Genomic DNA, 22,897 nt, shown 5'->3' with positions numbered 1-22,897 from the left:
GAGTGGGGGCCAGTGGACACCCAAGGTGAGGGTGTGAGAGGCCAGGGCCTGCTGAACACCAGCCAGAGTGGCAAATGTGGAGCTGATGGCTGAGAGCAGCTCCCGGGTCATCTGGGGTCCAGTTTGTCTCTTTGGAATCAGAGCATGTCCAGGGCAGTATGTCCACAGAGCCATTCAAAACCAAATGCAGGGGGAAATGGGCAAAAATAGCTCTCACAACCTAATTCTTTCCATTTATCTCTTGTGGCAGGGGGTCTCTGGGGATTCACACACCTGTGCTCTGCAACAGTTTTTAAAAGTAGGTAGATAGTACAGAAAGTTGCAGGGGAAAACAGTTGCAGATCTCCCCTTCTCTCAGAGAAGACCTGGGACCCCAGGACTGGACTTGGGTGGTCCATAGCTCATGTTAACCATAGAGTTCTCTGTTCCTACAAAAGGCCTAGCACTTCCTCCAGCCACCTCCTTGTCAGTCTTGGGGACTTGCTCTTGGCTTGGATTGTCTGAGGCCACTTCTGGGTCCCAGTAGAGTCTCTGCATATGGGGAAAGTGTGGTTAGAAGGGTAAACTAATGGGGTTCAGAGTGCCACTTTCTGTCTTCTGGCATTGGGTTCCTGTTTTGTCTGGAGGCCCTAATGAGACCAGCACTTCAGAAAGTGCATGTGTGTGCATATGGGGTGGGGACAGGCATCCAGGCACAGACAGAGGAAGAAAGGACACGGGACAAAGGAGAAGTGGAGCATTCACTTGAAAATCAACTATGGCCTTCAGGACATCAGAAAAAGCCAGGCTCAGGTACCCAGGGCAAAGTGTCCTTCCTTTATCCTCTTTTGCTGATTACCACCCCTAGTTATGGATCCCTAAATTCTAAGCTATTATCTGGGAAAGCCTATTGCTGGGCTAGTTCCACCCTGAGAAGAGGACAGGAATGGGGCATGGGCTCATTAGCTCCCTCAGCTGGGAGGGCAGGAAACCCCTCTGTCCAGCGTTGGGCAGCCTCACCTTTCTAGGCAGCTCTTCTAGTCATTAAAAGTATCTCAACTTTTGTAATTTCCATTCATTGATCCTGATTCTGTCTCCTTCCTCTTCTATGTGACTGTCCCTTGCATTATTCAGGTCAAATACTGTGGTCCTACAGGCCTTTTTTTTTTTTAGGGCCCAACACCCCCAGGTCCTTGGGCTAAACAGCCCTCTGGGACAGCCACTGTTGTCTGTGCCACGGCACAAGCTGGGCCTTCAGGCCATGAAGAGGGCTCCGCGGGGATGAGGTGCAGGGACGCACCGCGGCTGGGTTTGTACTCAGAAGCACAGGGAGCACAGAAGAGAAAAGATGGAGTGGTGGGATCCTGGGAGGGGAGGACTTTGCCATGACAATACCGGCAGAGACCTTATACTTCTGCTTGTATGGCAATCTTGAAGAAGAAAAAGCACCATTGAAATGCGCAAGCACCATTGAAATCTGTGGAAAGGTTCTGAGGATTGGGCCTCTTCGGGTGTCTGTGTGCCTCCCTGTGGCTGACGTTCAGGAATCAAAATAGGTCATCATGGAAAAGGGGTCTCACTGCAGGGCATTTAGTGCAGCCACACAACTCTCGGTTCCTGCTCCCCACCTCTGGAATCGGGGCCTGGTCAGATCTACCCTCCCTGAGGAGAAAAGGGAAATCTGAGCCATATACTCTCGGTTAGCTGGACCCAGAAATGGAAGCTAAGGGTCTGGGCAACTGAGCTTCCTGGGACAAGGACACAGTGGAAGGCACACTGAAACTGTCCCTCTCAGTTGGTGTCTAGATGTGGCCAAGCTACCACAACAAAGGGCTGGCCACAACATTTGCTGGAGTCTCACTGGCTGGCAGTGGCACAAGGTCAGGTGTGGGTGTTAGCCTGCATCAGACACAGCGATGGGATGACGAGGGAACTGAACTCCTTGGGAGCGGAGCGCCAGGCCAGCCTCCTGGGAAGGAGGCTTGAGAGCCTTGGCCCTTTTGTGTGGGGTGATGGTGAAATCTACTCCTTTTCACTGAGGTCTCAGAACTCACAACTAGAATCTCATGAACTGGTTTGGTGATGGTGTAAGGCTCAGAATTACACTGGAAAACTCAGAAGTACTCTCCCTCGTCCCAAGATTGCTCAGAAGTAGGCTCTAACTGCTTTGAGGATAGCAATGTCACAGCCCGTCCCTAACCAGAGCTGAGCGGCCGGCCGGTCGGGCCAGGCCTAGGTGCTCTCGGTCCTCTCAGCTCAGGCTCCGCCTGCTGCATCCTGCTCCCCAGTACTGCTTCCCTCCCTCATGCCTCAGGCAAGGGGCACTGGGACAAAGCTGTTCAGTCTTAGAAGTGGTCTATCGCAGCCTGCCGAAAGCCCTCGGCTGGGAGCCTGGCTCTAGCTCTTGCATTAGGCCCACGATCACTGTCACACAGCCCCCACCCCAGCTCAGGCCTGACATCTGGTGCAAAGCCCTGAGGGAGGTGCTGAGGATGGGTATTCACAGAGCTGAGCCAAAGCCATTCTGTCCTGCCCCAGGGGTTGTTCTCCTTCCTGAGGACATGTGGCATTTCCTTGGGGCAGGGGAGGAAGAAGAGCTCGCCATGGGGACCTGTGTCAGTTAACCAGAGCTGGTGTGTGCTGGGGTGCCAAACCAGTGACATGATGGCATCAGTGTCGGCACAGCCAGCTGCCCGTCCCTTCTAGGCCACAGAATGCTCAGTGATGGCCGGGGGTGGGGGCAAGGACTGTGGTGGGGTGGGCAGCTTCTGGCTTCTAAGCCTGGCCGGCCAAAGCACACAGCACAAAGTGAGGGCCCCTAATTCTTCCAATTTCAGGCTTGGGAGTGAAAAAAGAAAGAATGAAAGAAACAGGAGAAAAGACACAGCCAGACAGAGCAGAGATAAAGAAACAGAGAGGACGCATCGCCCAGAGTGCATTACCTTAAGGATAATTTCTAACGTAAAGATACTAGTGAAGACATAGTCTGCATTGCCTAGGATCTGAAAAATAAGCATAATTGGATTAGTGGCTATGCGAGTGAAGCCCACACCAACAGGAGCATGTGTGTTAGCAGCAGAGGGCGGCAGAGAGCTGGTGCTGGCGGGGAAAGGAGAGGGGGTAGAGGAGCTTTACCTTCAGAGCAATTTCAATGGTGAAAATGGTGGTAAAAACAATATCAAAATAAAACAGAATCTGTAAAATAAAAAGGAACAGGGCAGGGATGGGGCGGGGAGGGAGAGAAGCAGGGTGGGAGGGAAGGTCAGTGGATGTTCACTAGGAAAGGAGCCACGCTTTAAGGTGAGATGCACGACCTGCCAGCTTCTCCACACAGACACAGATGGGAACGGAGTGGGGCAAGCAACACACACACACACACACACACACACCAGCAGGGGGGAGCAGGCTAGCTTTGGGCATCTCACTAGCTGCCCACACAGTCCCTGATCAGTGAGGGGGGCTTCTAGACCAGGCTCAGCTGGTACTGGGCCTGGGCAGCCTCTGGTTGGATGCTTATCTCATTAATCCAACTTACTTACAAACTCAATTCAGAGCACTGGGATACTTGTCAGAAGGGCAAGGAATGGGGCTGGTGTTTTTGCAGGGAGATTTGAAATGCTTAACTTTTGAAGAATGCTTTCATTCTTCACACATCAGTGTGACCAAGCTGGGCAGCTTCTGACATTGGGAGAAATCTCTACTGGCCCTGTGACCTCTGGGCATGGAAGGAGCATCGTCTAGGTGAGGTCTGCCCAGGCTGAGGACTGGCTCCAGTTTCCCGCCTTATTACACCTGAAGCAATGGACTAGGGATCGGGCCAATGCCCACTAGACCCAGTAAGGCAGCTCTGGACTGAGAAGGCTCTAGAACCACCAGCAGGTGGCCTGGGTGCGGCTTCCCATCAGTGGGATTTGACAAAGTTCTGAGGTTTTAAGATACAGCAATTCCTTTTTTTCAGTTTTTTTTTGGCCGGGGCTGGGTTTGAACCCACCACTTCCGGTATATGGGGCCAGTGCCGTACTCCTTTGAGCCATAGGCGCCGCCCTAAGATATAGCAATTCTTAAACTAGCCTTTAATGTCGTTCACCAGAGCTTTGGGCGGGTCTTCCAATTTGGTTCTGCTCTATCAAAGACACCAAACCTCTCATTTATATAAGGTCAGCTTTGTGATTGGCACCTATTTGCCAATGCTCCCCTGATGGTCAGAGTATGCTGGGAGCAGGGCAGCAGGTTGGTGGCCATCCTTCTAAGTTTACAGGGAACTAGAGCTCCCCTGGTCAGCATCCAGAGGGCAATGAAAGTCCTGACTGTTGCCAACTAATGAACCAGCCTGAGGCATCTGTGGCCTTGGCTGTCTTGTTGTGGTCCTAAGATGGGTTTTTATCAAAGCCCTGTCTCTTAAAGAAATGTTTATAGTGCATCTGGTGATGAGATTTGGAACTGGGCTCCTGACGAGACAATGACATCAGCGGCAGAAGCTGTGGGCCCAGGAAGGGTGCAGACAACGACAGGCTGTGCATACGTGGTTCCTGAAGGAGGTGTGCTGGACAGGGTCCTCGGCAGCCAGGGAAATGCTGCTGAGCAGAATGAAGAAGAGGATCAGGTTGGTGAAGATCGTGTCATTGACGATGCGGTGGCACTGGAGGCGGAACCTGCATGGGAAGGGAGAGAGGAGGAGACAGACGTCAGATGCTGGCTCCCAGGAGCCTCTCCCCCCAGCTCCTCCTGTCTGCTTGCCAAAGGTGCTTGTAGGTTTGGGGCATGGCCCTTAAGCCTGAAGTCTGAGTACTTCCAGGTAATGACAACCCCACCCACCAACCCACCTGATGCACATCTCTCCAGAACTGGGCTCCAGAGCACTTTCAGGGACAGACAGCGCTGACATTTGGAGGGTTACCTCTGAGACTGCTGAGAGTCTCTGAATTTCCAAATACTGCTGTGATGTTAACAACTGGCTTTTGTTTGGGGCCTTGTTTTCCCTGTTATTGAAAAAGCTCACTTTATGAAATCCACTTCCCTTTTCATACACAGGGAACAACAGAGCTACCTGCAGATGTGCATGCTGAGAGGATGGCTCAGCCTGCTGTCTGGCCAGGTGATCTGCTCCTGTGCCATAGCTTAGGTGCACAGTTTAATTCCACACCTCAGCACAGATAGAAAGAACTACTGATGTGGGCCACTGGGTAACCCACTGATAGCACTGAAAATGTTAGCCCCGGCAGCGCCTGTGGCTCAGTGAGTAGGGCGCCGGCCCCATATGCCAAGGGTGGCGGGTTCAAACCCAGCCCCGGCCAAACTGCAACAAAAAAATAGCCGGGCGTTGTGGTGGGCGCCTGTAGTCCCAGCTGCTCGGGAGGCTGAGGCAAGAGAATCGTGTAAGCCAAAGAGTTAGAGGTTGCTGTGAGCCATGTGACGCCATGACACTCTACCCGAGGGCGGTACAGTGAGACTCTGTCTCTACAAAACAAAAAAAAAAAAATTAAAAAAAAAAAAAAAAAAAAGAAAATGTTAGCCCCTCCAATACACCAAGGCACCTTATATACCATCTTGACAATGGTAGAGGGAGGAAAATATGGGTGTTATTAACATCTTCCTCTTACAGACAAAAACACTGGAACCCAGGAAGGAGGGGCTTGTCCAGGAGCAGAGCCTACGGTGTGGGCAGTCAGAGAGTAAGCCTGGGCCCCAGACTCCTTTCCTGGCATAATGGTTGATTAAATGCTCTGAGACATCCGCCTGCAGAAGCACCAAATTTTATAAAGGACAGACTCTCTGAAAAAATTCTAGTTTCATGAGAATTAGGAGAGGTCTTCAAGGATCAGCCCCTTAAAACCAACAAACCCACCCACCCACCTGACTACCCACAGAGCTGAGGTCAGAGCTGCTCAAGGGCAGGTGCTGTCAGGAAACTACATTTCAGGCTAGTGTTGAGGTGGAGCAGGGAAGCCTGGGACTCACAGGCTGAGCTAACACCCCTAAGAGGCATCCAGAGACCTCTCAATCCCACTGCAGTTTCTCAGGACCCTCACCAATGAAGATGAAGTATTGAGTCAAAATCAAACATCATCAAACACACAAGCCACAGAGATGGGAACTCAGAGGAAACACAAATACGTGATTCAGATCTCCAAAGACTGTGGATATTGAAAATACTAGACACAGAATATAAAACAACTATATTTGAAATATGTGATAAAATAAAAGACTCAAAAACATAGATGGCGAATCATCACAAACTATTATTAGAGGTAGACAGAGGGAGCTGAAAAATCAAGTCACAAATAGAGCTGATCAGAATGAAAAGCCATAATGGTCAAGATAAAAATAACAAATTAAAAAGTAACATAGATAAAGCTGGAAAGAGAATTAGGAAACTAGAAGATACATATGAGGAAATTGTTCAGAATACTGAAAGAGAGACAGGAGGCGAAAGATAACGCAAGACACTTGAAGAGGGGGAAGGGCAGAATGAGAAAGTCTAGCTGTGGAGATCACCTTGGGAGGAATAGAGGGTTTAGGAGAGGCAATACTTACAGATTAAGGCTGCAAATTTCCTTTTTCCAAAGAAAAATATAAATCCACAGATCTAGGAAGCATAACATATTCTAAGCAAAATAAATGGAAAGAAATCCATGCCTCAACACACAGCAGTAAATCTGCACAAGCCCGAAAGCAACAGAAGTTGTTGAAAGCAGCTATCTGTAGAGGTTAAGTTACTTAAAAAGGGCTAATAGTTGGAATGACAGCCGACCTCACAGGGAAACGATATCTTTAATGTGCTGGGGGACAGAAACTGTCAATCTAAAATTGCATACACAGCAAAACTATCTTTCAAGAACAAGAAAGGAAAACAATTATGGATAAGTAAAGGGCAAGTGAATTTACCATGAAGCAACAAGAGGAATCTGCAAAGAATATACTTAAGGAAGAAAGAAAATGTTTGCAGAAGGTTAGACCAAGATGCATAAAAAATGGTGAATAAAATGGTAAGTTGTAACTAACTCCAAATACACATTATATATACACGATGATCATGATGATGATAATGATTAACTCATTCAGTTAAAGATAAAGGTCAGGATGAAAGTACTAATCAACGGTATCCTGTAACTCAAGAAGAGATGAGTGAGTTAAGATAGTCTAAGGTCCTTCTGTTGCACAGAAGGAGGTTTACGATATTGTTTACTTCACACTTTGTTAAGCTAAACAGACTTAGCAATTTATCGAGGTTCATCATCAAAAGAAGAGAAATAGAGCTTACATGTTTTAGGAATTAAAGAGAAAAATAAACAGATTTTCTGATTCAGAATCCAGGATTCTTTTCCCTAAATGAATGCCTGTTTATATAAGCTTCAGGGAGCTGGGAGAGTCCCAGGCTACAGCCAGGGGTTCAGGCAAAATACAGGCTCTTGCTGGAGTTGTATCACAGAGAGAGCAGAGTCCCTCTGTCCCCACCATTCCTGCCCACCTGTTGTTGGGGCTGAAGATGAAAAATGCACTGGCTTCTGGCATGGGGACTGCCTTCTCCTTCAGGTGCAGCTCAGAGAGCGGTCGTGGGCGGGGGCCGACAGGCATCTCTGGCTCCTCCTCATCCTCTTCTGTAAGAAGAACAGCACTGTTAAATAACTCCACCACGCCCACTTGTTTTTACCACTGTGCCACCTACTTGCAGAGACATTCCCACTGGCAGGAATCAAGTCATCACTGTGTCTGCAAATGTAGGGCACCAACCGAGACAGACCTTCTGCTCTGCCCCCTGTGGGTGCTGCAGGAGCCCATCTCCATTAGAAAAAGTCTCCTCTGGCAGTCCATAGAAGGTGGATTGTAAGTACAGTGACCAACTTTTCCTGATCCTGTTTTTTTTTTTTTTTATTTTGCAGTTTTTGGCCGGGGCTGGGTCTGAACCCGCCACCTTCAGCATATGGGGCTGGCGCCCTACCCCTTTGAGCCACAGGCACTGCCCCCGATCCTCGTTTTAAAACTGAAATGTGCACATACCAGTCCTGGGAAGACTGGGGTGGTTGGTTATCCTACTTGGAGGGCATTAGAAAAGGTGACCAGGTAAGGCCAGGGCATTTCAGGTGTTAACTCATCTATCAAGGCTGCAGTGGGGGAAAGGGCGTGTTAGTTGGTTTGCGAAGTCCCTTGCAAATAACCCCATCCTTGGAAGTTCCAGGAGTTTAAAACCAATGTTCCCAATTTCTAAAACTACAAATCGAAACCATGTGCTGTGGAGATGGCAGGACAATACTGCTTAGATGCTAATACCGATTAAAGAAGCTCCTTTGTGCTCCTGGCCACAAGTCAAACAGCTTATTCCTGTTCTTGCAAGCGCAATGCCCATGGGAGGAACCACTGCACGTCCTGCTCTGGCCAAATGTGTTTAATAATGTTCAGAAGAGGAAAGGTGACAGCACAGGGGTCATGAGGATGGACTCTCCAGCCAGATGTCTCCATCCAAGTCTTGGCTCTGCTATTTCCTGCCTATGGGCATTTTATTTAATCTCTCTGTGCCTCAGTTTCTCCCTCTCAGGTGGACTAATAATAATAATAGTACATACAAACCCTGGAAGAGTACCTGCCACGCAGTGACTGCAGTCTAAGTGTGGGTGGCTTCTGTTACTACCCTACCTGTAAGACAGACTAAGCCTAAGTTAGTGTCTAACATCTTTCTCCGTCTGACCCTCATCTGCTATCGGCCCCTAACAATTGCCCACTTGCGTCAAACTATCTGAACACTCAATGTGGGGGGCTGAATAGTGTCCCCCCAAACTTGTGCTCACCTAGAATGTAACCTTACTTGGACTTAGGTTCTTTACAGATGTACTTAGTTATCATGAAGCTGTAATGAATCTAATGACCATTGTCCTTGTGAGGAGAGACTAAGAGACACAACAGCACAGGTAGGGAGACAGCAGAGACCACCCCAGAGATCGCAGCCGTATAGCCACAGGCTAGACTGCGGCAACCACAGAAGTTGGGAAGAGGCAAGTGAGGATTCCTCCCTAGCGCCTTCCAGAAGGAGGATGGCCTGGCTGATAACTTGATTTTGGACTTCCAGCCTACAGAGAACTGTGAGAGAATACATTTCTGTTGCTTTAAGCCACCCGGTGCATGGTGATATGTTCCAGCAGCACCAGGAAGCTAATGAGCTCTTGTCCTTCCTCATTCTCTCTCTCTCCCCGCCTGGGCTACCCTTCACCTCCCTCTCTGCAGAGCCGGCAAGGTCCCTGGGAGGGCGGCATTGTCCACCCAGCTTTCCTGAGTACCTGGGCTCCAGGGAATTACCTTCTTGTGAATTCCAGCCTCTAGTGGATGCCTGATTTTAAGTGTATCTGTCCCTCTTTCTATGTGCTCAAACCATGGAGGGAGAAACCACGCCAGCACATAGGAGCCCTCATTTCTTGGTGATGATTAAACTTCCACCTCCTTCATAAGGATGAGGGTCAGGTGGAATCTGTTGCAAAAAGACAGTCACAGGAAGCTCATCCTACGGACCCAGCCATGCCTCTCCATGCCCTCTTTCCTCCTGTTAAAAGGAAGCCAGGTGGTGCGGGGCAGAGCTGTCTGGCATGGAAAGCAGCTCTTCATCAAGCAAGAAGCGTTTAGGGGCCCAAGGCTCCTCTGGGGACAGGCAGAATGTGGGCATCAATCACATCCTTTCCCTAGGGCAATTAGGGCTGACCGGTAAGGCAATTAATGTTCTCCACAGAATAGAGGCACAAGATGAAAAGCTGTGTGCAGGCCAAGAGTTAGAGCTCTTTTGGAACTCAACCTTTGCTGAATGTTAAAGAAAAATCTACTTAAAGTAGAATAAGCAAAACCAGAGTTGGCCTAAATCATGACATAAGTGAATTTAATTGAGAAGGATCTTAAATTTCTGACTAGGTATTTGTATCCTTCTCAGTTTTGCTCTAAATGACCCAACCCTTTCTTATTCATGGCAATTTTATTACAGGTAAGTCTGTGGTTATTTTAATTATCTATGTATAGAGAATACCACACTTACTAGATTTGTGCTATTCTAAGTTCCTGATGAAAGATGCTGCCTATTCTTTCACCTGCACTGTCCTGCCTCTCCGTGTAGAGAGTTCTACTCAATTTCCATTCCCGGCGAGAAGCCAGTTAGCTGGTCCTCTAAGACACACACCAACTGAATCTCAGGTATGATGCTTCACAGAAAGTTATTTCTGAAGGACAAATAAATTTATAAAGGGATAGAAATTTGATAGCATGTGAGGCTATGCATGCATTATGGGTAGAGAGGGGGATGACAGATCAGGAAAGGTGGGGTAGAGCTCAGGCGGGGATGGGCTGTGGAATCACTGGACTTCCACTCCCAATGCCAGTAGAACCCTTAGGGGTCTTTATTTTCTAATTTCTGTTCTTGGAAGTTTGGAAACAGGATGGGAGGTGAGGTAGTGCTGCACTTAGAGTATTCAAAAACAAAACCACTATAGAGCTCTGCCCCTGCCCCCCATGCTTGGCGGCCCTTGCCTCTTCCCATTTGATGCCCATTCTCACCTCTGTGATTTTGCTCATGGTCAATTAAAATAAAAATGTTATTTGCAAAAATCTAGTGTCTGCAGAACCCTGAGCCCAAGGTTGAGAACACAAAAGCATGATTCTTGTCCTCAAAGAGCTCAGCGTTTCTAGCGAGGTGCACCAGTCCACTAGCAGCTGAAAGGGGAGGCTTGAGAAGAGGGCTGGACATCCAGAGCATGGCTGCAGGGAGCAGGCTGGGGACGCAGTTTATGTTCTGGGGGTGTGCTTCTCGATTGCTCAGTAAGAAAACCTCAAGGCCACCCTACATGTCCCCCCCATCTCCCAGCATCCACCCCATCGGCCTTACCTGCAAAGTGAGTCCCAAGCCCGACCACTTTTCTGCATCTCTAGAACCATGGCCCTGGCCCCAGTTGCCATTGTTTCTGCTTGGACCACCGCACAGGTCTTCCCACCACCCATGCCCTTTGCTCTCATGGCAGCTAGAGTGAGTCTTTGAAGTGGTTAGTTGGGCATCAGATGGTGGCTATCTACGCACTAGACCAGATCCAGTCTGTGCTGGGGTCTCCATGGCCCTGTCCCTTCGGCCCTGCCCAGCTTCCCAGCACTGTGCCTGCCTTGGTTCCCTCTGCTGCAGGCACAGAGACCCTCTTCAGACTCTAACACCTCTCTTGGCTCTCCTTGTCCTTGGACCCTGGGCAGCCATCAAAGCCTCCCCCAGAACAGTTGGTTCTGTGTTATTCACTGCCTGGTGTCATTTTTCTTTAATGTGTACTCGTTAACTTTAAGTCCTTAGTGGCTCTAATGAACAACTGAATGCTCATGCAAATAAATTAATAAATTAAATAAAAGTAGAATTAGCTTCCCCTTCTCTTGGCACCATTCATTTCTTCCTGGTGAGCTGAGGTTTCTCTCTGCTGCAAGGGGGTACCAATCTGGAAGCCTAAACCATTTATGAGTGTCTGAGATTAAACAGAGAGGTAAGGACTCTAGGGCCGGTGCTGGCCCCCTTGGCCCCCTTGTGATAATTAGAGACAGGCTTCTCTTCTGGGTGTTTGTGGTCACTCTTGGGCCAGCAGAGTGCAGGCTGGAGTCCACAGTTCCACACACCTTTGGGAGCAACCTGGATAGAAAACAAAGCCACCCTGCAGGGCAGGCAGAAGGCAGAGCGGTGAGCATGGCCACGTGTTCCCTGGCATCAGCCCTTTTCCCTCTTGGGGACATGAGCTGGAGGAATGCTCACCAGTGCTGCCCACCAAGGGGCATCGGAGTGAACCAGGTGCAGGAGCCCTGGTCAGGAGGACAACGATAGATCAGGAGGAGGAGAAGCAGGAACAGGAGATTGCCAGGTGGAGATGACGATCAAGTGCCCTTCTGCTGTACCCGGCACTAAAGTGTCAGGAGATGACTTCAGGGGCAAGCAGGGGAGGCAGGGACAGGGACAACAGGGAGAGCTGACTTCGCCTACAGGGCTGGGCAATGTGTGGAGCCACCAGCTTTAAAAGGATGCTGTCCTGGGGCCTCCTGGGTGAGAAAATGGAAACTAGGGATAGTGAGCAAATGGGGGCCAGGGGGGTGGGTGGCTTCAAAGACCTGAGTCAGGGGTGGCAAGAGCCTCAATTAGCCACAGACTACAGGTTTCAAGCCAAAGGTAAAAAGATGTATGGAGCCAAGGAAAACAAGGTCATGTCTGAGGCAGCCAGAGAATCCAGGCAAGGGAAGAGCTTTTTTTTGCAGTTTTTGGCTGGGGCCGGTCCTGAACCCACCACCTGCAGTATGTAGGACCAGCGCCCTACTCCTTTGAGCCACAGGCGCTGCCCAAAGGGAAGAGCTTTTGAGGTGGAAAGTACCAGCATCCCGGGACCATAGAGCCACTGGGCAGCTGCATGCTGGGCCAACAGGGAGGCATTTCTAAGATGGCTGACATGGTGACAATATCATCATTAGTCCTTTTCCCCCTTGACATTCTGTTTTATTTCATTAGTGCAACAAAAAATAGAAAAGCTAGGAGTATATTACTTAAAGAATAATAGAATCGGAGACTCCTGTTATAGATGCAAGAGGTTATGTCTGCCCAATGGCCATGCAGAATAAACAGGTGTGAGCCTGGTTGCAGCTGGGTGCATGAGTTGTGGAAATCTCAGATCCAGATCCCTCCTGTGGTGTGCAAGGAGGCCTCCTGGGGACCTGGCCTGTGTGGGATGGACTCTTTGCAATGCCACAAATGGTCTGTTTTATTAAATTTAAAATCTACACAGGAGTAGTGATATTCCTATAGCAAACCTCCGTAAACCAGCTTTGACAACCTTATTTTTTTTTTTGAAATAAGGTTTTACTCTGTGGACCTGACTCAAGCGATCCTTCTGCCTCAGACTTCTGGGTATAGGCACCTGCCACCACACCCAGTTAATTTTTCTAGTTTTTGTAGAGATGGGGTCTCACTCTTGCTCAGACTAGTGACAAACTTCTGGCCTCGAGTGATCCTCTTGCTGTGGCGTCCCAGAGTGTTAGGATCACAGGTGTGAGCCACTATGTCTGACTGACAACTTTTGACATTTTGCTGATCTTGTTTCATTTATCTTCTCTGCCCTCATAATTTTGCTGTGGTTGAAGTATTTCAAAAGCAACTTTTAAACATTTTAGACGCCATGCATAAACATGTCAGCTTTTAAAAACCGAACTACAAAAATACTATCATACCAATTAGATTAGCACAAATTACCTAAAATCATTTAGTTCCCATTTATATTCAATTTTCCTCAATTACCTTGAAAATACCATTTTAAAATTTATTTGTTCATTCAGGATCAAGACAGCATCTTGCCATTGAACTTCCTTACTATTTCTAATAAGTCTTTGAAATTCTGTAAGGTTCCCCTCACCAAGAAGAGTTTTTAAGACTTTAATAGGCTTAGTGCCCCTCTCATGGATACACCCTTCCTGCTCTTTCCGTGCCTGCCCCAGGAAACCACACCCAATTTCCCCTGAGGATGGTTCCATAGAGAGGCTGCTTCCCACGGACAGCAGAAGATGCCCATTAGTGTCCTTGCAGATCCAGCAGAGAGTCAGTGGAGGGAAAGTGAAGGCATGGTGGTTCTCAGCCACCTAAATTGGCAACCAATCCCAATATAGCCTAACTTATATGGAAAAGGGCACTCAGTAAAATCAACAGTCCTTCGAGAGCATGTTAATGACTTTAAACCTGAAGCTGGTGATAATATCTGCAATTCTAGGTCAGAGGAGGCAAGGCCAGGGCATGTACGGGGCATGGGATTTCAGGAAGCAAGGGAAGTGACTCTTGGAGGGAGGACCTTTGACATTAAAACCCTCTAAAAGGAGACTGCCTGCCAATTTACGTATCGGACAGACGCACAAGCCCTAGTTGGTGAGAGCTCTTTTATAAAGAGGTCTGAAAGCATTTTCTAAAGCAACAAGTGGGACATCTGTGTTGGCAGCTGTCCCCGCACTTGGTACAGCCTCCTGAGCAGGAGCAAGGCAGACTTGGGATTTGCTGTTATTGCTAAGTGGGCATAATGCCACAACATATGCCGAACTAATACATTATGTAAGTTAATAATGATTTCACATGCAATATAATAAAACCTTAAATGTGTGCAGAACCTAGCTTGCAAAGGATGTAAAAGTACTGCTCAAATGTGAGTTCACCCAGCTGAAAACTGGTAATGCTTAAATGTAGAGATAGAAGACATTTCCCAGTGCAAGGAACTTGCCAAGGGACACTGGAGCCACCTGTCCCTAATATAAGCTACTCCCATACGGCTCTATAATTCAGATCTCCACCTCCCACCTCCCAATCTCAGGGTTAGGCAATAGGACTGGTACCTGCAGTTTCTGGGTTGGGGTAGGGACTCTTATCCTCATTTTCATTGGGCTGGAGGTTGTCCATGTTGATCTGGGCAGCCAAGGAGGAGAAGGAGGAAGAATTCATTTAGGTACGTTCCACAATTTTAGAGGCCAGGAGAAGCCTTTACATTGCATTATAGTCAGGGGCTGAGCTCAAAAATGTGTCCTTGTCACTTTGTACATCCCCTTCAAGACATCAGCAGAAGCTGAGATTCCACCAGTCTGCCCTCCTGCACCTACCCCCAGAGGCTTCTTCCTGCTAGCATCTTTCCTTCTCTCTTCCTCTCCATGGGGGGCTGGCCTGGGAAGGCTGTGTCCTCCCTCCCGCTGCAGTAGCTCCCACAGCTCCTGGAGGGTGGGGCTCCTCACCTTGGTGGTGGGTGGAGACTCTCCATCAGCTGTAATTGATTTCAGCTCAATCTTCTCTTCCTTGGCTTCCTCCACGACTGGCTTCTCTACCACCTCTTGTTTCTTCTCTGGGCTGGCAGTCCTGGCCGGTCAGCAGGAGAAAAGCATAAATAGTGTTCATGGGAGTGATGGGGAACAGTGGACACCGCCTTGTGATCTGCTGGGGGCAGATTCCCTGAGTCTGTGTCCCTCTTCCCTTCCCTGGGGCATGGCATGTGCAGCTCGGTCAAGGTGGCAGGGGCTGCCCCTGGTCTGTCTGCACTCAGCCTCTTCTAGCTTCTCAGCCGCCACAGGCCTCAATCAGAGAAGGGTGATGGGTCTCATCTAGGACTGGCTCCTGGAGGAACCTGCTAGGTACCCAGCAGACGGCATGCTGGAGCTATCCTGTTTGGACAATGATGGGGTATAACGCAGGGCCTGGGCTGGCCTTCTCAGTACTGGAGATGAATTACAGCAGCAAGGAGGCATCACTCTGCAAGTTGGGCTGTGCTTCTCCTCTGAGCCGCTGCCTTCTCCTCCCTCCAATATGCTCTCCCCCCACCCATGGCTTCTTGTCTCAAAAGATAACCCCTCAACTTCCTACACAGGTGGGGGGTACACCACTGCAGAGACTGCAATTCATGATGGTCCCTAGAGAGCACAGGGATCATGAGAGTGACCCGACTTGCTGGGAGAGCCTCAGGGCCCAGTGCCCAAACCTCTGTCACATCTGCAGGACCAATAGTCCAGAACCGGGACCCTGGAGCTCTGGGCTGGACAAGCTTAGAGGGTTACCTGGCCAGCTTTTTCCTCTCCTTCTCTTCTTCCTCCTCCTTTTGGGCAGATGTGAGGCTCTCAGCATCAGCCAGGTTGTCCACAGCAATGGCCAAGAACACGTTTAGTAGGATATCTGTTTGTGTCCATTCTTAAAGAAAATGACCCTTGGCCTTAGGGTTTTGGTGGGGACAGGGGCAGGGAGGCTGTGGGACAGGCAGGTAGAGCTCCCCTGCAGAGGGAGCTCAGAGGTGGCCACCTGGAGGGGCCCAGGGTGTCCTTTGCTTTCCCTATCACCCTCATAGCTACATGGAGTGCTCTGAAGGGCTGAGACAGGCTAGTTGGCACGCTGGAGTGGGCGGGTATGAGGCGGCAAGCCCTGCCTCACTCTCTAATTGCTGAGTTTCATTACTGGTGTCCCTGCTGAGATGGCTGGCTGTAATTGACATTATAAACAGCATTGTCTCTCGCAGGATGCAGAATACTCTTAAGAGCGGCTCATTATAACTAGGCGCTAAGGAGGCGGCCTGCCATCTCTTCCAACTCAATGTGAGCCCGCACATCCAAGGGTCTGGCTGGAGGCAGCCAGAGCTTGGGAATTCCTAGCTAAAAGAGTCGTTTGCCTGTTTCTCCCCACCCTGCTTCCCCCCTCCCCATCAACATGTGGGTCAGGGAACCACAGAATCAAAGTAAGCACAGGGTTCTTCAAGTTTGTTAAGTCAGCCTCTACCCCAGGTTTTCGGACACTCAGACCATTCCATACAGAGGGAGCCGAAACCCAGGCAGGTGAGCAAGGGCTTGCCCAAGGAAGCTCTGAGCACCTCACCCTGGGGCCTGCTGTGAAAGGGGCTCTTCATGTCCTATCCCCAAAGACCCCTTAGGTAGTGGGTACTGTTGTTCTATTTCTGCATTTCACAGATACTGAACCAGAGACCTTCCCATTTGCAGGAGGTCACCTGGCTGGTAACGGGTGAAGTAGTCCATAGGCTCCAGTGATGGTGTTTTCGGCACCACTTTAAGCTGGGACTTAAGCCCTAGTCTCAGCCAAGAGCTGCTCCTATTCCACCACTGGCTCTGGGTGCAACTCTCATGGGGTTGTGAGCAGAGACATTGGAAGCCCACCGTGGCCTGGATCAGGAAGGGTCTGTCCAGCTCCACCATGACTAGTGTCCCGGGGGCAGCGTCAAAGAGAGGGGTTCCGACCAAAAAGCAGGGAGGAGAGTCCAAGGTCATTTGGAGCCTGCCACTCATCCTCCTCCCTGGAGCATCCGGCCTCTGAGCGAGACACAGTCTGGTGCAGCAGGGAGCCCCCTCCGGTGCGTCCCTGTTATAGTCTATGTGAGCGGCTACACAAGCCACAACGCCAGGGGGCGTCGCTCACCTAGATTACGACGAGAACACGCCTCCGGAAGTTCAGGAAGGTGGACTTCACCCACTGCTCCACCCAGACCCGCCTCTATGCCAGGGTTCTAGGCTGGGCACTGTTCCTCCCCGATGGCCTTGCCCAGGCTTGCGGGGGGCCTGGGGCGGGCAGTGCAGGGCAGCCTCAGTGGGACCTGGGGTACCACAGGGCACTGTGCTGCAGGTAGGGGTGGAGCAGCAGGGGTGGGGGCAGCGGCAAAGGATACAATTTCCACAGATGAAGAGGATGATGAAGTAAATACAGACTAACATCCCTGGAAAAGAGGGGCCGCCATAAGCCATGATCCCATCATACATCACCGAATTCCAGTCCTCCCCGGTCAGGATCTGAATGACACATTCCCACCAATAAGGGACACAGCGTTAGACCAACAGCAAACCCCAAAACCACCCTGCCCTGCCCACTAAGTTCACAAAAATGTCCAGAATCTCTCTTTTGCTTCTTTCCCTCCTCCTGGCCCCCAATTCTCCTCCCCAGGGGCTCTAGCTATTGACCTGGGTGCGTTTGAGCCTGTCCTTAAGTAGAAATGCATGGCCACTGGCATGGCATTGTGTGAGGGCAAGTGAAGGGACTGCTGTCCCCGCATGGGTGAGTGGCCATGTCAGCCCTTTCTTGGGGGTGGGGAGGCACACGCTGCAAATTTGCTTGCAGACACAGAGATGTGTGCATAGCACCAGCCTCCTCCAAACATCAGTCATGGGCACCATCTTGAAGATTTTGGCAACAATAACATATTGACCATTTTTATCTATGAAGAACCTACTTTTCTGGCTTTAAACTTAAATATATGCTACTTTAACTTTGCCCTAAGCTAAAATATCTATGAAATCCAAAATTTGATGGGCTAAATTTTTTTTCCTGGTGCAAGCACAGTGGGTGGGAAAGACAGATTGTCATGACCCTGAGCCTGAGTGCACCTGCTTGGCTCTGTTTATAATTTAGGCTTTCATGGAGAGTTTATTTGAATAAAGGGTTCCATGACTAAGAAAGCATTTGAATGGTCATTTTCCCCCAGTGAGCCACCCACTAGTGGAATTCCATGGGGCATGGGGATGGGGAAGCTATGGAAAGAAGGCCGGGCTCTCCTGGGCGGGGCCCCTCCAGGGCTGACCTCGGCTGGCTTTGGCTGCCCAGTGAAGGGCACAGATAGATGCCCATCCCCCTCAGCCCACCCTTTGCACACCCTTCCTCCAGTCTGAGTTCCAGCAGAGAAGAGTCCATACCTGAAACACAGTGAGGAGAGACTGGGGGAAGTTGTCAAAGGTGCTCCTGCGGGTCTGCATCTCATCAAAGTTGAACTTTCCCCCAAAGAGTTGCATCCCCAGGAGGGAGAAGATGATGATGAAGAGGAAGAGGAGAAGGAGGAGGGAGGCAATGGAGCGCACAGAGTTGAGCAAGGATGCCACCAGGTTGCTCAAGGAGTTCCAGTACCTGCAAGCCAAGGGCAGAGGTCAGCACTCTTCCCTAGGCCTTCCCTCCCCATGCCTATTCGCTTGCCCACCGGCCTACTGCAGGTGTTGGGGTGGATTTTCCACACCCCGCTGCCTTCCTCTCTCCTAGGGAGTGGAGTGGGTTCTTATAAGGGCATGAATTGGGCTGGTGAGCTCACTCAAGGTCCCCGAATCAGCACTATGGGCATGAGGAAGGGAGGGGCAGTGGTCAGAAGCCAGAGTGCCCACCTAGCTCTGCCAGCTGCCGGCTGCGTGTGCTTTTGAACAAGCCACTTAACTGCCCTTCTCTCTGCATCCTTGTGTGTAAGATGGAGATCACAGCGGTCCATGCTTCATTAGGTTACTGGGAGGATTACACGAGATAATCTTACCTGCCCAAGACCCCTAGTATAATGCTTGGAGCATAGTTGATAAAGGTTAGTAACTATTCTTGTCACTATTGGTCTTCAAATAGAAAAAAACAAAACAAAACTCTTTTTATTTTAAAAAATGCCAGTCTGACCTCAGCCCAAGCAGCAGCTGTCCCACAGAGGCATGAATTAGGTCACCCATGGGACAGGGAGGGTTTTAGCTTGGTGAAGTTTCCCCAATTTATCTTGTTCCAAGAACTGGTCTTTAAAAGACCTTTTCTCTGGACATTCTGATTTAGTAGCTATAGTTTGGGGCTCAGATATCTTGTTTTAATAAGAAGAGAAACCCCTTCGTTTGGGAAAATGGGAGGGGGACCCTACCAAGGCTACTGTAGGTGGCAAGGGCCCGTTCAGGATCTGAGATGCACTGTAGTGAAGAAGATGTGGCCCCAGATGGGAGCAAGTGCCAGGACAGGGACCCTACCTTCTCTGCAGCCCCCAGTGGTCTGTCTGCCCCCAGGTCACTGTCATGGGGGAGCACAAAGGATTGCTTCTGTTGCTCTAGTGAGTGACGTGGCGAGCCACCCTCTTCATGGTCACGTGTCTCTCCAGAGGAAGGTGTATGTATCAAGTGACAGAGGCAGCTGGGCAGCAGCGTGAACATCCACATGACCTTGTCCCAGCCCGGGCCTTTCATGACCCTTTCTCCTTCACAGCCCAGCCTCGCCCCACGTCTATTTTGCCTGTCAGCCACACCCCCTCTGTTTGACGATTATTAGTCTACATTTATTTGTATGTGTTCTATAAATGCTCTTAAGTGTATTTCATTTGTGAACATAGGCTTTAAGTTATAGATGGCAGAGCCCAGAGGTCCCCTATTTTCCCCATCTTTCTCCTCAAATAAATTATCTGACCCAGTACATGTGTCAGGCTGCCTGCAGCCCGGGGGTGAGAGGCTGTAGGGCTATCCCTGGTGGACGTACAGCATCCTCCCCTCTTCCATGTAAAGCAGTTTCTCAAGTCTGCCTGGGTCCAACACCAGCTGGGGAGTTTTTATCAATTTCTAAATCCTGACGCCCAGGTCCCTCCCTGGAACCATGCAGTCCTAGTCTCTGGCGCTGGGCTCGGCGACCCTCATGTAGCTGGCGGCTGACACGTGCCCATAAACTGGGAGTTGGGAACTGCTAACTTAGAGTATATTTATAGAAAGAGTATCCAGCTGTGTCAGAGGGGAGAGTATTTGCATGTTCACTGAAGTCACAGATCTCCCTAGAGATCTCTGTGTGCTCAGCTGTCATGGAATGTTCTGGAAAAGTCTTCATGGCCATGAAAGGTTGGAGTCTTCGTTTTCATGAGGTAAATATCCATGAGAGGCCTAACTCAAATCAGGCTTATAACTGGGATTCAGATATGTCTGACAGCCCTGGGAATCCTAGCAGGACCCAGAAAAGGAGGCCCTGATTCCAGACAAAAAATTGCCATAAATGGGGCAAAGTCTGGCAGAGTGGACCAGGTGAGGGGGCAGGAATAGAAGGTGAGGTGGGAAGGACATCTCTTGACAAAGAAGCCCCAGGTGCCAGGGATTTCAGAGAAGAGAGGTGTGGTAGATAAACAATCAAGTCATCCCACAGAGGACAGAACTCCTCTGGAAAGGTTGTCCATGGAGCTACAGTGTGACAGTGTATTGTTGAGGGTGGCCCATGGGGCTAAGCATGTGATTAAAGGGCCTCCCTAGCCCCAGGGGTATCTGGGCAAGTCTAGGCTTCTCTTAGTCAACCAAGCTCATAGCGTTCAGAGTATGGGGTGACAGAACCCTTGTCTCCCATCCATCACTTTCCCCATCTCAGGCAACAAGAACCGTAGATGTGGCTTAAGCCCAAATCCTTAGGGCAATCTCTGTCTGACACCCCACATCAGCAAATTCTGTGGCTCCATCTTCAAACAAATCTGAATCTGGTAACTTCCCCACACCTCCATCACCTGGCCCAAGCTGCTCGCCTCTCTTACCCTCAGTGGCTGCCCTGCCTGGAACCTGGCTTCCTAGAAGCTGCTCTCCACACTCCAGACCAGGCCTCCAGCTCTTCAGTCCCTGCCCCTCCTCCTCAGAGAAGCCTGAATCCTCACAGAGGCCTGGCAGAGCTGCGGAATCACCGCCTCCATGCTCCCCCCAGCCCCGCCCCGTTTTTATGGGCTTTCAAAGCTCTCTGGCCAGCCCCTGCCAGCCCTGTCTGCAGGCCCTTCCTTGGACCCTTGGACATTGGCCCCTTCAGGACTTGGCCTACACAATGCCTACACCCTGACCACCATTCTATCCCCTTGCCCTACTTTTTCCCGTTACTTGTCACCACCTGACAAGATATTTGTTTATTGTCAGTTTCCCGCACCAGAATGTATGGGCCATAGGAGAGGGAATCATCTATTGTATTTGTAGCTTTAGTGCCTGGCCTAAAAGAGAAGATGAATGAGCATTTCATTGACTGAAGGAATGCACCTTATTATAAGTGTGAAACAGCTGTGCTTACTGGAGGGCGAAGCAAGGAGCCATGGAGTTCCATATACGCTTCTGTGTGTGCACGTGTGTGTTATGAGGTGGGACAGGGGTGCAGTGGTGAGGGGCCCCCTCCTGCATGCACCCAGTCAAACATACTTTGCCAAACAGTGAGGAGTGGCTACCTTCCCTACCATTCCTATTCCCGTAGCTTCCCTGACTTTCTCAGATTCCTGACTGTATAAATTTGCCCTACAGAAAAGTGGTTTGCAATGGCTTTGAGAGCCTTGGTGTAATATTTCCAGAAGAGCACTGTGACCATGTGTCATCCTTGGGGAAGGACTCCCATCCTAGTGGCTCAAAACCAATGGTCCCAGGTTTGAGGCATGGCCGGCCTCTATTTAGAAGAACAAACTGCAGCCAGGTACACAGGCACCAGCCCACCCGCCATGTGAAAACACCTGGGCTGAAAGCGGGCTACGCTGTGCAGCAGTGTTAAGACATAATTAAGACATATGCAGACTTGTGTTGTTTGCTTCCCAGTTAACAGGAGCAGAGGGGGGCTGGGCCTGTGGTTGGCCTGCCACCTGTCCCTTCTGTGCCTTTACAGCAGGATCAAGAGGGAGGAGCTGGAGCCTGGCAGCCTGGGGCCTGTGCACACGAGTGGGGAAGTGCTATGTACTCTCCAGGAGACTGGACAAAGGAGAGGCAGGAATGACGTGGTGGCAAAGGACGCCAACAGGGTTCAGAAGAGAAGAGTGGACTTCTGAGTCTCTTGTGGCTTGGTGGATGGCAGGGTGCAGGCTGGGGCATCATCCTTACTGATACAGAGATCTGCAGTCAGTGGCGGCCTTGGAGGTGTAGGGTGACAGGAAATGGCTGGCAGCCCTGCAGATATCACTCTCTCTCCTCTTTACTGTCTTCTGACTCTCTGTGGCTAACACTGCTGCACCCTGAACATGGACGATGACCTCCTGTCCTAGAACCGCCCTCTTTTTCAGGAAGATTCGCTTGTGGTGAGATAGAGGGGCTAATGGTTTATTAATAATGAATTGAGGCTTTGATCCTTACTGATCAAAAATGTGGACTACATATGCTTGCACCCCCAATAAGTGAGAGAGAAGTGGGCAGCATCAGGGCAAAGTGTTTAGGGTCTTTCCACGGAGGAAAGCAAAGCGCTTTAGAACAATGCACGTCCCCCACCTCCGCCATGTACACACATGTTTACATTCAGTATCAGGGATCCATGGTGCCCAGGGGCTTTAGGTTACCCCCACGCTGCACCTTCATCCTTGGCATCAACTTTCCAAAGTCTGAGCTTCTGCCCACTTGTCCCCTACTCAGCCTGCCAAGATCACTGTATGCTCTTAAAGTACAGTGCATGGGAAAGCTTTTGACCCGATGGAATTCTATTTTTTTTTTTTTTATTGTTGGGGATTCATTGAGGGTCCACAGAACTAGGTTACATTGATTGCTTTTGTTAGATAAGGACCATCTTATAATTGTGTTCTTTGTCACCCCACTTCTCTCCCTTCCTCTAAGCTCTCTCACTTGCTGCCCACCGCTGCACTTTTGTTACTTTTCCCTCCTCCCCTCCTGGTTTAAGTTACCACAGTCTGTTCAGGGACACTTTTATCTCCATTTGTTTTCCCTTCTTTAAATCTGTCTCTGGGCTTGG

The 22,897-nt window shown here is 49.9% G+C and overlaps 1 protein-coding gene across 7 annotated transcripts in view; it reads right to left on the bottom strand.

Moving 5' to 3' along the window:
- Positions 1-22,897, bottom strand: part of CACNA1C (calcium voltage-gated channel subunit alpha1 C) — a 650,685-nt gene that overhangs the window by 105,481 nt on the left and 522,307 nt on the right. For 4 of the 7 annotated variants that reach the window (XM_053555465.1, XM_053555462.1, XM_053555461.1 and 1 more), the window contains exons 14-21: positions 18,154-18,361; positions 17,136-17,256; positions 15,529-15,643; positions 14,716-14,836; positions 14,326-14,395; positions 7,448-7,577; positions 4,502-4,631; positions 2,922-2,981 (exon numbers count right to left, since the gene is read on the bottom strand). In XM_053555465.1, coding sequence (XP_053411440.1) covers positions 2,922-2,981; positions 4,502-4,631; positions 7,448-7,577; positions 14,326-14,395; positions 14,716-14,836; positions 15,529-15,643; positions 17,136-17,256; positions 18,154-18,361 — 955 coding nt within the window. Of the gene's footprint in view, positions 1-2,921; positions 2,982-3,114; positions 3,175-4,501; positions 4,632-7,447; positions 7,578-14,325; positions 14,396-14,715; positions 14,837-15,528; positions 15,644-17,135; positions 17,257-18,153; positions 18,362-22,897 lie in introns of all 7 variants that reach the window. The other 3 variants (XM_053555460.1, XM_053555464.1, XM_053555459.1) reach the window with 2 other exon arrangements.

This window comes from Nycticebus coucang, chromosome 12 (assembly GCF_027406575.1).
Source record: "Nycticebus coucang isolate mNycCou1 chromosome 12, mNycCou1.pri, whole genome shotgun sequence".
NCBI classification, from domain to species: domain Eukaryota; kingdom Metazoa; phylum Chordata; class Mammalia; order Primates; family Lorisidae; genus Nycticebus; species Nycticebus coucang.
This window is presented reverse-complemented; position numbering and strand designations above follow the sequence as displayed.